At 48.3% G+C, this 15,454-nt stretch overlaps 1 protein-coding gene across 1 annotated transcript in view; it reads left to right on the plus strand.

The window, feature by feature from the left end:
* Positions 1-9,503: 9,503 nt before the first annotated feature.
* Positions 9,504-15,454, plus strand: part of sh3pxd2aa (SH3 and PX domains 2Aa) — a 622,535-nt gene continuing 616,584 nt past the window's right edge. Inside the window, exon 1 of the mRNA XM_078203748.1 lies at positions 9,504-9,786. Coding sequence (XP_078059874.1) covers positions 9,709-9,786 — 78 coding nt within the window. The 5' untranslated portion in view covers positions 9,504-9,708. The remainder of the gene's footprint in view (positions 9,787-15,454) is intronic.

A 15,454-nucleotide genomic window follows, 5' to 3' on the forward strand; every position in this document is an offset into this window, starting at 1 on the left:
AAATTTAAATGTGGATTACAGGGTAAAAGGTAGGGTTCTGAAGACTGTGGAGGAACAGAGATCTTGGGGTTCATATCCACAGATCTCTAAAGGTTGCCACTCAAGTGGATAGAGCTGTGAAGAAGGCCTATAGTGTGTTAGCTTTTATTAACAGGGGATTGGAGTTTAAGAGCCGTGGGGTTATGCTGCAACTGTACAGGACCTTGGTGAGACCACATTTGGAATATTGTGTGCAGTTCTGGTCACCTCACTATAAGAAGGATGTGGAAGCGCAGGAAAGAGTGCAAAGGAGATTTACCAGGCTGCTGCCTGGTTTGAAGGGTAGGTCTTATGAGGAAAGGTTGAGGGAGCTAGGGCTGTTCTCTCTGGAGTGGAGGAGGTTGAAGGGAGACTTAATAGAGGTTTATAAAATGATGAAGGGGATAGATAGAGTGAACGTTCAAAGACTATTTCCTCGGGTGGATGGAGCCAATACAAGGGGGCATAACTATAGGGTTCATGGTGGGAGACATAGGAAGGATATCAGAGGTAGGTTCTTTACGCAGAGAGTGGTTGGGGGGTGGAATGGACTGCCTGCAGTGATAGTGGAGTCAGACACTTTAGGAACATTTAAGCGGTTATTGGATAGGCACATGGAGCACACCAGGATGATAGGGAGTGGGATAGCTTGACCTTGGTTTCAGATAAAGCTCGTGGGCCGAAGGGCCTGTTCTGTGTTGTACTGTTCTATGTTCTATGTTCCTACTATTGTTCACTGTGGCTGTGTTTACTTCTGGCCCTTGGTTTCTCTGCCTATCCCTTTTCTTATTCCCCTTTCTGTATCTTGTTCTTGTCCTTGATTCCTCCTCCTGACTGCATAGGTTGCCATCCCCCTGCCATTTTAGTATAAAAACCTTCCCCAACCACTGTGCAAATATTCCTCCTCGGACATCAGTCCTGGTCCTTGTGGCCAAACGGGCCATCTAAAATGGCGATTTGTAAAGCACTCTGGGACAATTGGGCAAGAACTAAAACGACAGGCTGCAGCCTAAAAGACGGAGATAAACAGGCTGCAACCCAGACGGGTGAATACACAGGATATGGGTCATCTCCAAGACAAAAGAGACTTTCTGGTCAAACTGGTTTGTTTGCCAGACATAAGGGTGCTGTAACCCCTTATTTGGGAGGGAGGTGTGAACCCTACGTGCCCCCAGCACCTGCAGACATGGCCGTTGGGGACACACCCAGAGATTGGTGTGGCAGCACCCGATTGGACTTTATCGATCAGGGTGACCAAGTCCTGATCAATTGATTTGCTAGTGTTATTGGGGAGGGCTTAAACTAGATTGCAAGGGGATGGGAACCAGAGTGCCAGAGCAGATAGTGGAGCAGGGGTGAAAATAAATGATGTTAATAGTTCATGCAAAATCACAAATAGAAGGGTTGTGTGTGGTGGTCATAATCTTCTGAGGTGTGTCTATTTCAATGCCAGGAGTATTGTGGGGAAGGCAGACGAGCTGAGGGCGTGGATTGACACATGGAATTATGACATTATAGCCATCAGTGAAACTTGGCTACAGGACTGGCAGCTCAATGTTCCAGGGTTCTGATGTTTCAGACTTGATAGAGGCAAAGGGATGAAGGGTGTGGGGGGGGGGGAGGTGGCATTGCTAGTCAGGGAAAATGTTACAGCAGTGCTCAGGCAGGACAGATTAGAGGGCTTGTCTACCGAGGCCATATGGGTGGAGCTGAGAAACAGGAAAGGTATGACCACATTAATGGGCTTGTATTATAGACCACCCAATAGTCAGCGAGAATTGGAGGAGCAAATCTGCACAGAGATAGCAGACAACTGCAGTAAACATAAAGTTGTGATAGTAGGGGATTTTAATTTTCCACATATAGATTGGGATTCCCATACTGTTAGAGGTCTAGACGGGTTAAAGTTTGTAAAATGTGTTCAGGAAAATTTTCTAAATCAATATATAGAGGTACCAACTAGAGAGGATGCAATGTTAGATCTCCTATTAGGAAACAAGTTAGGACAAGTGACACAAGTGTGTGTAGGGGAACACTTTGGTTCCAGTGATCATAACGCCCTTAGTTTCAACTTCTTCATGGATAAAGATAGATCTGGTCCTCGGGTTGAGATTCTAAACTGGAAAAAGGCCAAATTTGAAGAAATGAGAAAGAATCTAAAAAGCGTGGATTGGGACAGGGTATTCTCTGGCAAGGATGTGATTGGTAAGTGGGAGGCCTTCAAAGGAGAAATTTTGAGAGCGCAGGGTTTGTATGTTCTGTCAGGATTAAAGGCAAAGTGAATAAGAATAAGGAACCTTGGTTCTCGAGGGATATTGGAACTCTGATAAAGAAGAGAGAGATGTATGACATGTATAGGCAACAGGGAGCAAATAAGATGCTTGAGGAGTATAAAAAGTACAAGAAACTACTTAAGAAAGAAATCAGGAGGGCTAAAAGACGACATGAGGTTGCTTTGGCAGACAAGGTGAAGGTTAATCCTAAGAGCTTCTACAGGTATATTAAGAACAAAAGGATAGTAAGGGATAAAATTGGTCCTCTTGAAGATCAGAGTGGTCGGCTATGTATGGAACCAAAAGAAATGGGGGAGATATTAAATGGGTTTTTTGCATCCGTATTTACTAAGGAAACTGGCATGGAGTCTATGGAAATAAGGCAAACAAGTAGGGAGGTCATGGAACCTATACAGATTAAAGGGGAGGAGGTGCTTGCTGTCTTGAGGCAAATCAGAGTAGATAAATCCCCAGGACCGGACAGGGTATTCCCTCAGACCTTGAAGGAGACTAGTGTTGAAATTGCAGGGGCCCTGGTAGATATATTTAAAATGTCGGTATCCACAGGTGAGGTGCCGGATGATAGGAGGATTGCTCATGTTGTTCCGTTGTTTAAAAAAGGCTCAAAAAGTAATGTGGGAAATTATAGGCTGGTAAGTTTGACGTCAGTAGTAGGTAAATTATTGGAAGGAGTATTAAGAGATAGGATCTACAAATATTTGGATAGACAGGGACTTATTAGGGAGAGTCAACATGGCTTTGTGCGTGGAAGGTCATGTTTAACCAATCTATTAGAGTTTTTTGAGGAGGTTACCAGGAAAGTGGATGAAGGGAAGGCAGTGATGCGCTTCTCAAACACGAGGCCAAATGCTCGGGAAATAAAAGGCTTTTATTTACTGTAATGAAGCAGCCAATAATTATATACACTATCCCAGACTGAAGGGGTCCCGGCCAGAGCAGGGACTTTTATACCTCTCCCAGGAGGCGGAGCCCGACTGGGATGTACCACAACACTACAGTACAAAGGTGTAACAACCCCACCCTAACCCCAACAGCAACAAGTAGCACAACCCAACAGTAACATATGTACATCCTTGTAGTACTGGCCAGACCCTGGCTCAGTACTATCCAGTGGGAACCAACGATGGTTCACCACATTCACCCCTCCTTTGAGAACAAAGGCCGGCGGGGTACAAAAACAGAATAAAGTGTCATCAGTCTATAAGTTCAGACAGTCACGGGGACCGCACCGTCGTTGTGACCTCCTCAAAACCGGCGGTGACACCAGAGTAGACACTTGCGGTGGCGTTCTCCCCAAGGCGGCGTCCAGCTGTTCTTCCACGGACTCACAGGCCGGTTGACCCTGAGGTGACGGTAGTCCATGGGGTCCAGACACGCCCTGCAGTGGCGACCATCTTCTGGGCTCAGGCAAGCTGTACACAGGAGTAAAAGGGTTAAGCAATGGTCCCGATGCTGCCCGCGCCGTGTCCGGGGGAGAAACAAGAGTTAAGGGGTTTGTAACAGGGGGTATGGGAGCGACAGGGGTTGCTACGTCCCCTGCTGGTGCCAGGTCTCGGATCGAGACCGAGTCCTCTCTCCCGTCAGGGTATGCCACATAGGCATACTGAGGGTTGGCGTGGAGGAGATGGACCTGTTCGACCAACGGGTCGGACTTGCGGGCCCTTACATGTCGCCGCAGGAGGACGGGTCCCGAGTACGTCAACCAAGACGGTAATGAGGTCCCCGAGGAAGACTTCCGAGGGAATGAGAACATCCTCTCGTGGGGAGTAGCATTGGTTGCCGTACACAGGAGGGAGCGAATAGAATGGAGCACATCAGGGAGCACCTCTTGCCAACGGGAGACTGGAAGACCTTTTGACTTCAACGCCAGTAAGACAGCCTTCCAGACTGTAGCATTCTCACGTTCCACCTGTCCGTTACCCCTAGGGTTGTAGCTCGTGGTCCTACTAGAGGCAATCCCGTATGAGAGCCCCTGTCGCTATGGATGTAGCCGGGGTACCCGAACAGGGTAAAGAGATCATGGAATGCCTTGATAACCGTGGCAGCGGATGTATCAGAGCAGGGAACAACAAAAGGGAACCGAGAGTACTCGTCAATGATATTGAGGAAGTACACATTCCGATCTGTTGAGGGAAGGGGGCCCTTAAAATCGACACTCAGTCTCTCGAAGGGATGAGTGGCCTTGACTAAATGTGCCCGGTCAGGTCGGCAAAAGTGTGGTTTGCATTCCGCGCAAACCCGACAGCTTGTTACTGACCTGACGCCCTCCACCGAGTAAGGCAGGTTGCGGGCTTTTATAAAGTGGTAGAGCCGAATGACCCCAGGATGGCATAGGTCATTATGGAGAGCCTGCAAACGGTCCTCCTGTATACTGGCGCATGTTCCACGCGAGAGGGCATCCGAGGGCTCATTGAGTTTCCCTGGACGGTACATGATGTCATAGTTATAGGTGGAGAGTTCAATTCTCCACCGCAAGATCTTGTCATTCTTGATCTTGCCCCTCTGCGTGTTGTTAAACATGAACGCCACGGACCGCTGGTCCGTGATCAGGGTGAACCGTTTTCCCGCCAAGTAATGGCGCCAGTGCCTGACGGCCTCCACAATGGCCTGGGCCTCCTTTTCCACCGCTGAATGCAGAATTTCGGGGCCTTGGAGGGTGCGGGAAAAAAATGCGACGGGCCTGCCCGCCTGGTTAAGTGTGGCGGCCAGGGTGAAATCAGATGCATCGCTCTCCACCTGAAAGGGGATGGACTCGTCAACAGCGTGCATCGTAACTTTCGCGATGTCGGCTTTCAATTTATCGACGGCCAATCGGGCCTCTGGCGTTAGGGGAAAAGTCGTGGACTTAATGAGCGGACGGGCTTTGTCCGCGTAATTGGGAACCCACTGCGCATAATAAGAGAAGAAGCCTAAGCATCTTCTCAGTGCTTTTGCACTAGCAGGCAAGGGAAGTTCAGAAAGGGGGCGCATACGGTCTGGATCCGGGCCAATGACCCCGTTTTCCACCACGTATCCTAGGATGGCTAAACGGCGCGTACGAAACACACACTTGTCCCTGTTGTAGGTCAAGTTCAGGCGAGATGCAGTGCATAGGAAGTTCAGGAGATTCGTGTCGTGGTCCTGCTGGTCATGGCCGCAGATGGTGACATTATCCAGGTACGGGAAGGTAGCCCGCAGCCCGTTCTGGTCCACCATTCGGTCCATAGCACGCTGGAAGACCGAGACCCCATTGGTGACACCAAAGGGAACCCTGAGAAAGTGATACAAGCGACCATCCGCCTCAAAAGCAGTGTATTGTCGGTCCTCTGGGCGAATGGGGAGTTGGTGGTAGGCAGACTTGAGGTCTATGGTGGAGAACACCCGGTACTGCGCAATCTGATTGACCATATCAGATATGCGCAGGAGAGGATACGCATCCAGCTGCGTATATCGATTAATGGTCTGACTGTAGTGAATGACCATCCGGGGTTTGTTCCCGCTCTTGACCACCACGACCTGCGCTCTCCACGGACTAGCGCTGGGTTGTATGATCCTTTCTTTGAGGAGCCGCTGTTCGATGCTTCTGATTTCGCCCTGGCCGCCACACTTAACCAGGCAGGCAGGCCTGTCGCATTTTTTTTTCTTTGACGAAAGTTTAACAACAGTAAATAAAATTGATGCGCTTCTCAAACACGAGGCCAGATGCTCGGGAAATAAAAGGCTTTTATTTACTGTAATGAAGCAGCCAATAATTATATACACTGTCCCAGACGGAAGGGGTCCCGGCCAGAGCAGGGACTTTTATACCTCTCCCGGGAGGTGGAGCCCGACTGGGATGTACCACAACACTACAGTACAAAGGTGTAACAACCCCACCCTAACCCCAACAGCAACAAGTAGCACAACCCAACAGTAACATATGTACATCCTTGTAGTACTGGCCAGACCCTGGCTCAGTACTATCCAGTGGGAACCAACGATGGTTCACCACAGGCAGTGGATGTTGTCTACATGGACTTCAGTAAGGCCTTTGACAAGGTCCCGCATGGGAGGTTAGTTAGGAAGGTTCAGTCGCTAGGTATACATGGAGGTAGTAAATTGGATTAGACATTGGCTCAATGGAAGAAGGCAGTAAGAAGTCTCACAACACCAGGTTAAAGTCCAACAGGTTTATTTGGTAGCAAATACCATAAGCGTTCGGCATCTCCTCCGGAGCCTTCAACAGGTCATTGAAGAAGACGAACATCTCGCCAAGGCCATCCCCACATCCCCACTTCTTGCCTTCAAACAACCACGCAACCTCAAACAGACCATTGTCCGCAGCAAACTACCCAGCCTTCAGGAGAACAGTGACCACGACACCACACAACCCTGCCACAGCAACCTCTGCAAGACGTGCCGGATCATCGACACGTCCTATCCCTTATCACACCTTCCAATAACTTGCCCACCACCGACGTCAAACTTACTGGCCTATAATTTCCCGGATTTCTTCTGGAACCTTTTTTAAACAACCGAACAACATGAGCCACCCTCCAATCATCCGGCACCTCCCCCGTGAATACTAACATTTTAAATATGACTGCCAGGGCCCCTGCAAGTTCAACACTCGCTTCCCTCAAGGTCCATGGGAATACCCAGTCCGGACCTGGGGATTTATCCACTCTGATTTGCCTCAAGACAGCGAGCACCTCCTCCCCTTTAATCTGTAAAGCTTCCATGACCTCACTACCAGTTTGCCCTATTTCCATAGACTCCATGCCCGTTTCCGCAGTAAATACGGATGCAAAAAAACCATTTAGTATCTACCCCCATCTCTTTTGGTTCCATATACAGTCTACCACTCTGGTCTTCAAGAGGACCAATTTTATCCCTCACTATCCTTTTGCTCCTAACATACCTATAGAAGCTCTTTGGATTTTCCTTCACTCTGTCTGCCAAAGCAACCTCATGTCTTCTTTTAGCCCTCCTGATTTCCCTCTTAAGAAGCTTCTTGCACTTTTTATACTCCTCGAGCATCTGATGTGTTCCTTGCTGCCTGTACATTTCATACAACTCTCTCTTCCTCTTAATCAGTGTTACAATCTCAAAATGACTTTGGGTGGTCTATAATACAAGCCCATTAATGTGGTCATACCTTTCCTGTTTCTCAGCTCCACCCATAGGGCCTCTGTAGACAAGCTCCCTAATCTATCCTGCCTGAGTACCACTGTAACATTTTCCCTGACCAACAATGCCACCCCCCCACCTTTTATCCCTCTGCCTCTATCCCGCCTGAAACATTGGAACCCTGGAACATTGAGCCGCCAGTGCAGAGGAGATTTACAAGGATGTTGCCTGGATTAGGTGGCATGCCTTATGAGGATAGGTTGAGAGAGCTAGGTCTTTTCTCCTTGGAGAGGCGAAGGATGAGAGGTGACCTGATAGAGGTGTATAAGATGTTGCGGGGTATTGATAGAGTGAATTCTCAGAGGCTTTTACCCAGGGCTGAAATGGTTGCCACAAGAGGTCACAGGTTTAGGGTGCTGAGGAGTAGGTACAGAGGAGATGTTAGGGGTAAGTTTTTCACTCAGAGGGTGGTGGAATCGGCTGCCAGTAGTGGTGATGGAGGCAGGTTGAATAGGGTCTTTTAAGAGACTTTTGGATAAGTTCATGGAAGTTAGTAAGATAGAGGGTTATAGGTAAGCCTAGTAGGTAGGGACATGTTCGACGCAGCTTGTGGACCGAAGGGCCTGTTTGTGCTGTAGCTTTTCTATGTTCCATGTTCTATCTCACGTGAGAACACCATCCACCAGGTACCTGGTACATACTCTTGCAACTCAGCCAACGTTGTCTACCTGATACGCTGCAGGAAAGAATGTCCCGAGGCATGATACATTAGGAAGACCATGCAGACGCTACGACAACAGATGAATGAACACCGCGTGACAATCACCAGGCAGGAGTGTTCTCTTCCTGTTGGGGAACACTTCAGCAGTCACAGGCATTCAGTCTCTGATCTTCGGGTAAGCGTTCTCCAAGATGGCCTTCACAACACATGACAACGCAGAATCACTGAGCAGAAACTGATAGCCAAGTTCCACACACGAGGACGGCCTCAACCACGATCTTGGGTTCATGTCACACTATCTGTAACCCCCACGACTTGCAAAATCTCACTAACTGTCCTGGCTGGAGTCAATACACATCTCTCTAACCGGAGCTTAACCCTCTCTCCACTCATTGTTTGTACCTTTCAGACTTGATTACCTGTAAAGACTCACATTCCAACCATTATCTTGTAAAAGAAGTTTGTGTCTATATATGCCCTGTTTGTGAACACAACTCCCACGCACCTGACGAAGGGGCAGCGCTCCGAAAGCTTGTGGCTTGTGCTACCAAATAAACCTGTTGGACTTTAACCTGGTGTTGTGAGACTTCTTACTGTGCTTACCCCAGTCCAACACTGCCATCTCCACATCATTTCTTATATAGGTCAGGGTCACCTGACTTGAATGCCTTGGACCCAGACTTCAGCAAGTAGTGGATATCCTTGTTCATCCATGGTTTCCAGTTGGAATCACGTGGATTTGCTTCTTTGGCACACAGTCTTCTATGCACTTCCCAATGAAGTCAGTTACTGTAGTGGCTACTCATTCAGGCTGGTCCCAGTTTTTAAATGCTGACCAGTCCACTGACTCTAAGCTGTCCCATAGGGGATTTTCCAATTCCTCAGACCAACATTGCACAACTTTCTTTGATGGATTCTCCTGCTCCACCTGCCCATGGCGGGGCTGTCATCCCGGGACTCTATTCATTGCCGTTAGGAGAGTGAGTGGGGTTTCCCCCAGCTCCCCCTGTGGACCAACCGCCCGCCCTCGCGCGCCCTTTAAATCTCCCGCTGCTTTCCGGTGGGCGTGGCTAGCCAGGGGCGGAGCCTGACTGTGGTGCGTAGCTCTGATTGGTGAGTTTCAATTGCCTAAGGAACAAAGCTATGAATGATTGGCTAGTTGACATGTCTGTCATGCAGCAGGGGCGTGGCTCCAGCTGAGCCAGAAGAAAAGGCGACACCGGGAGCGCGCACGAGAAACCAGAGAGTTGGGGGCGACCGGGGACAGGGGGAGAGAGACCGGGAGAGAGCCAGGGACAGAGGGAGAGAGCCGGGGGCAGGGGGAGAGAGCCGGGGGCGACAGGGGGAGAGAGACCGGGAGAGAGCCAGGGACAGAGGGAGAGAGCCGGGGGCGACCGGGGACAGGGGGAGAGAGACCGGGGGCGATCGGGGACAGGGGGAGAGAGCCAGGGACAGAGGGAGAGAGCCGGGGGCGACCGGGGACAGGGGGAGAGAGAGAGAGAGACCGGGCACAGAGTGAGGGGAGCCTGCCAGTTGCTGTGGATCGTCGGGGAAGGTGCCGGGAAGCGGAGTGAAGCTGCCGGGAGAATGCAGCCCCCGGGCCGCGCCGTGGTGGATGTTCGGGTCCAGGATGTGCAGAAGCGGAGGAACCCGAACAAGCATTATGTGAGTGAGGGAGAAAAGAGGGCCGGACCGGGCTGGGCTGGGCGGAGAGCTCCGCTCCGCCGGGCTGGCCGGGGACACAGAGCTCTGCTCCACATGCCGGAGAGGAACATTCAACAAGTCACATCCCCCTGTGGGATCTTTCTTATCGGTTTGGAGTTTTTGGGGGTTGAACGTTCTTTAATGGAATGTTGTTGGCGTTGGCAAGGCCAGCCTTTGTTATCCATCTCTAATTCACCTTGAGAAGCTGGTCCACTGAGATTTGGCGAAATTGGCTCATTAAGGTGCAAGTTCCATCAAAGCAGTAACTTCTTATAAGATGTTCACTTTCTAGTGTGTCTTCACCCAAGCTTCCCTAGTAACGGCAGCAAGGATTTTCTATCGTAAAACTAAAGTACTGCGGACGCTTGAATCTGAAACAAAGACCGAAAAAGCTGGAAAATCCTTGCGGGTCTGGCAGTATCTTTGGAGAGAAAATAGAGCCAACGTTTCGGGTCTAGATGACTTAGTCTCTGACGTTTTGTTAAGGATTTTCTATTTTCTGTTGCCTCAGACACTGGTTCAATTTGCTATTATACAAAATTTCAATTTTAACATAGATTTTATTGAAACCTCAAAGATTTTATTAACCCAGTGGAAGCATGCAGCATCACTTTGTTCAGAATCTAGATCAGGACTAGATCTTTTTTCATCAGATGATGCAGTGGCTGATATTGTGGGATTTATGGTGGTTGACTCCAGTAGTTCATGATTGGAATGAGCCAGTGGTCTGGATACCTATTGTTGCTGTCAGAATTGTTTTTTTAGATAAACTGGAGCAATGCATCTTTGAAATTTAAACAGTTTAATCTAATGGTTAAGTGAATTTGTGCATTGGCTTGGTTAGGAAGTCTTGGTCATAGTTGAGTTAGCTGGCCTTGGTTGGACGGTGGGAGGCAGATTACGATTAGTCACAGCATCCTTGTTGGGGTGGGAAAATTCTAGGTTTTCCTAATGCTTTTAGGCAAATTCCTACTGCAAATGCACAGGTGTTGGACAAGAACGCTGTGTGATGTTTAATTATGGAATTAGTCTTCTGGAACATGCATTGAATGGGGATCGGTTTCACATCTTGGGTTAGAAGTTTGTGGGTTCAAATCCCAATCCAGGATGTGAATACAAAAAACAAGGCTGACACTCCAATGCCATATGGAGGAAGTACTGCACTCCGAGGTATTGCCTTTCAGATGAAACATTAAACTGAGGCTCTGTCTGCCCTTTCAGGTGGATGTGAAAGAGCTAATCACACTTAATAAAGAGCAGGAGAACTATCCCTGGTGGCCAATCAAATCGCAAAATTCTGGGCGGTACGGCGGTTAGCACTGCTGCCTTACAATGCCAGGGACCTGGGTTCAATTTCTGGCTTGGGCCACTGTTTGTGCGAAGTCTGCACGTTCTCCTTGTGTCTGTGGGTTTCCTCTCGGTGCTCCGGTTTCACAGAATCATACATCACGGAAGAGTCCTTTCAGCCCATTGAGTCCACACTGACGCACTGGAAACACCTGAACTCTCTCCAAATCCCATCTGCTAGCATTTGGCTTGTAGCCCTGAATATTGTGTTGTGTCAAGTGCTCATCCAGATACTTTTTAAAGGATGTGGGGCAACCTGCGTTCATCACACTCCCAGGCAGACTGTCATCACCCTCTGGTTAAAAAGGTTTTCCTCACATCCCTCCCCTAAACTTCCTGTCCCTCACCTTGAGCCTATGTCCTCTCATGACTGACCCTTCAACTGAGGGGAACAGCTGCTCCTTATCACTCTATCTGTGTCTCTCCTCATCTGGTCAGGTTACCCCTCAGTCACCTCTTCAATGAAAACAACCCAAGCCTATGCAACCTCACTTTAAAACTTAAAGGTTCCATCCCAGGCAGCATCCTGGTGAATCTCCTGCACCTATCCAGTGCAGTCACATCCTTCCTTTTAATGTGGCGACCAGGACTGCACACAGTACTCCAGCTATGGCCTCACCAAAGTTTTATACAACTTCTTGCTTTTGTAATCTATGCCTCGATTGGTAAAGGCAAGTGTTCCATATGCCTTTTTCACCACCCTACTAAGATGCCCTTCTGTCTTCAAAGGTCTGTGGACAAATGCGTCAAGGTCCCTTTGTTCCATAGAGCTTCCTAGTGTCCTACCATTCATTGAATACTTCCTTGTCAAATTATACCTTTCAAGATATCTCCTCTCACTTTTCAGGGTTAAATTCCATCTGCCACTTATCTGCCCATTTGACCATTCCATCTATATCTTCTTGTAGCCCAAGACACTCAGCCTCACTGTTAACCACCTGTCTAATCTTTGTGTCATCCACAAATTTACTAATGCAACCACACACGGTCATCAATGTCATTTATATAAAATGAGGAATAGGGGGCCCAACACGGATCCCTGTGGTAACATCACTGGACACTGGCTTCTACTCACTAAAGCCACATTCTGTCATCACCCTCTGATAAAGTGGATTCAAAATTGGCTCAGTTGTAGGAAACAAAGTACCCTGTATTCTATGTGCATTTACCTTCTTACAAGTCTGCCATGTGGGACCTTGTCAAAAGCTTTGCTGAAATCTATATAAGCCAAGTTGACTGCACTATCTTTGTCTGCACAACTGGTCACCACCTCAAAAAATTCAATCAGATTTGTTAAACGTGACTTCCCTCTGACAAAGCCATGCTGCCTATCCTTGATTAAGCTTTGCCTTTCCAAGTGGAGATAGATGCTCTCCTTCAGAAGTTTCTCTAATAGTTTCCCTACCACTGACGTGAGACTCACTCGTCTATAGTTCCCTGGTTTATCTCTACAACTGTTCTTAAATAGCGGAACTACATTAGCTGTTCTCCAGTCGTCTGGCACATAATAGTAAATTGGAATATTATTTAAATGGAGAAAAATTACATCGTGCGACTGTGCAGAGGGACCTGGGGGTCCTTGTGCACGAATCGCAAAAACTCAGTCTGCAGGTGCAGCAGGTGATCAAGAAGGCGAATGGAATGTTGGCCTTTATTGCGAGGGGGATAGAATATAAAAGCAGGGAGGTCTTGCTGCAACTGTACAGGGCACTGGTGAGGCCGCAACTGGAGTACTGTGTGCAGTTTTGGTCCCCTTATTTGCGAAAGGATATATTGGCCTTGGAGGGAATGCAGAGAAGGTTCACCAGGTTGATACCGGAGATGAGGGGTGCAGCTTATGAGGAGAGATTAAACAGATTGGGTCTGTACTCGTTGGAGTTTAGAAGGATGAGGGGTGATCTTATAGAGACCTATAGATAGGCCTAGAGGTGGGGATGTGATCGGCGCAACTTGTGGGCCGAAGGGCCTGTTTGTGCTGTGGCTTTCTATGTTCTATATAAGAGAATGAAGGGGCTGGATAGGGTAGAGGTGGAGAGATTATTTCCACTTAGAAGGGAAACCAGAACTAGAGGGCACAGCCTCAAAATAGGGGGGGCCGGTTCAGAACAGAGTTGAGGGGGAACTTCTTCTCTCAGAGGGTAGTGAATCTCTGGAATTCTCTGCCCATTGAAGTGGTGGAGGCTTCCTTGTTGAATATGTTTAAATCACGGGTAGATAGTTTTCTGATCGATAAGGGAATTAGGGGTTATGGGGAGCAGGCGGGTAAGTGGAACTGATTCGCTTCAGATCAGCCATGATCTTGTTGAATGGTGGGGCAGGCTCGAAGGGCCAGATGGCCTACTCCTGCTCCTATTTCTTATGTTCTCCCTTGTGGTGTGGAGATGCCGGTGTTGGACTGGGATAAAAGAGGAGTTGAAAATTTGGGTCAAAACCCTGCAATCTCCTCCCTTGCCTCCCACAGCAGCTTAGGGCACAATTCATCTGGACCTGGAGATTTATCCACTTTTCAGCCTGCCAACACTCCTAATACCTAGCCCTTCCCTATATCAATTTGCTCAAGAACCTCCATCTCTCTGCCTGAATTCCATGCCATCGTCCTCATTCTCTTGGGTGAAGACGGATGTGAAGTATTCATTCAACACTCTACCAATGTCCTCTGGCCCCATCCACAGATTGCTCCCTTGACCTCTGATGTGCCCTACTCTTTCGTTATCATCTTCCCACTGTTGGGGAGGATTTAGGCACAGTAAGTAATCTTTCAACAGCAGGTTAAAGTCCAACAGGTTTATTTGGTAGCTTTCGGAGCACTGCCTCTTCATTAGGTGAGTGCAGGATTTGTTTCACAAACATGGCATATATAGACACAAACCCAAGTACAAGGTAATGGTTGGAATGCGAGTTTTAACAGGTAATCAGGTCTTTACAGATGCAGGCAATGTGAGTGGAGAGAGGGTTAAGCACAGGTTAAAGAGGTGTGAATTGTCTCAAGCCAGGTGAGATTTTGCAAGCCCAGGCAAGTCGTGAGGGATACAGATAGTGTGACATGAACCCAAGATCCCGGTTGAGACCGTCCTCGTGTGCGGAACTTGGCTATCAGTTTCTGCTCGACGACTCTGCGTTGTCGTGTGTCTTGAAGGAAGCCTTGGAGAATGCTTACCCAATCGGAGGCTGAATGCCTTGACTGCTGAAGTGTTCCCCGACAGCAAGGGAACACTCCTGCCTGGTGATTGGCGAGCAGTGTCCATTAATCCGTTGTTGTAGCGTCTGCATGGTCTTGCAAATGTACCATGCCTTAGGACATTCTTTCCTGCAGCGTATTAGGTAGACAATGTTGGCTGAGTTGCAAGAGTATGTACTGTGTACCTGGTGGATGGTGTTCTCATGTGAGGTGCACTCACCTGATGAAGGAGCAGTGTTCCACATTGGGGAGGATTTAAATTATGCTTATAAAATGTCTTGGGATTTTCCCTAATTTTACCAGGCAGAACTTTCTCAAATCCCCTCTTTACATTCCTGATTGCTTTGAGAACATAAGAGCTAGGAGCAGGAGTAGGCCATCTGGCCTCTCGAGCCTGCTCTGCCATTCAATAAGATCATGGCTGATCTTTTTGTGGACTCAGCTCCACTTACCCGCCCACTCACCATAACCCTTAATTCCTTTACTGTTCAAAAATTTATCTATCCTTGCCTTAAAAACATTCAATGAGGTAGCCTCAACTGCTTCACTGGGCAGGGAATTCCAGAGATTCACAACCCTTTGTGTGACGAAGTTCCTCCTCAACTCAGTCCTAAATCTGCTCCCCCTTATTTTGAGGCCATGCCCCCTAGTTCTAGTTTCACCCGCCAGTGGAAACAACTTCCCTGCTTCTATCTTATCTATTCCCCTCATAATCTTGTTTCTGTAAGATCTCCCCTCATTCTTCTGAATTCCAATGAGTATAGTCCCAGTCTACTCAGTCTCTCCTCATAAGCCAACCCTCTCTACTCTGGAATCGGCCTAGTGAGTCTCCTCTGCACCCCCTCCAGTGCTAGTATATCCTTTCTCAAGTAAGGAGACCAAAACTGTACATAGTACTCCAGGGGTGGCCTCACCACGTGAGAAGGTAAAATCCAATACCAGTGTCTTGTGCCTAAACAAAGGAGACTATAGAGGGAGGAGTTGGCTAAGGTAGACTGGGAGCAAAAACTTTATGGTGGGACAATTGAGGAACAGTGGAGGACTTTCAAAGCGATCTTTCAGTGTTCAGCAAAAGTATACACCAGTGATAAGGAAGGACTGTAG

This window comes from Mustelus asterias, unplaced genomic scaffold (genome assembly GCF_964213995.1).
Source record: "Mustelus asterias unplaced genomic scaffold, sMusAst1.hap1.1 HAP1_SCAFFOLD_208, whole genome shotgun sequence".
NCBI classification, from domain to species: Eukaryota; Metazoa; Chordata; class Chondrichthyes; order Carcharhiniformes; family Triakidae; genus Mustelus; species Mustelus asterias.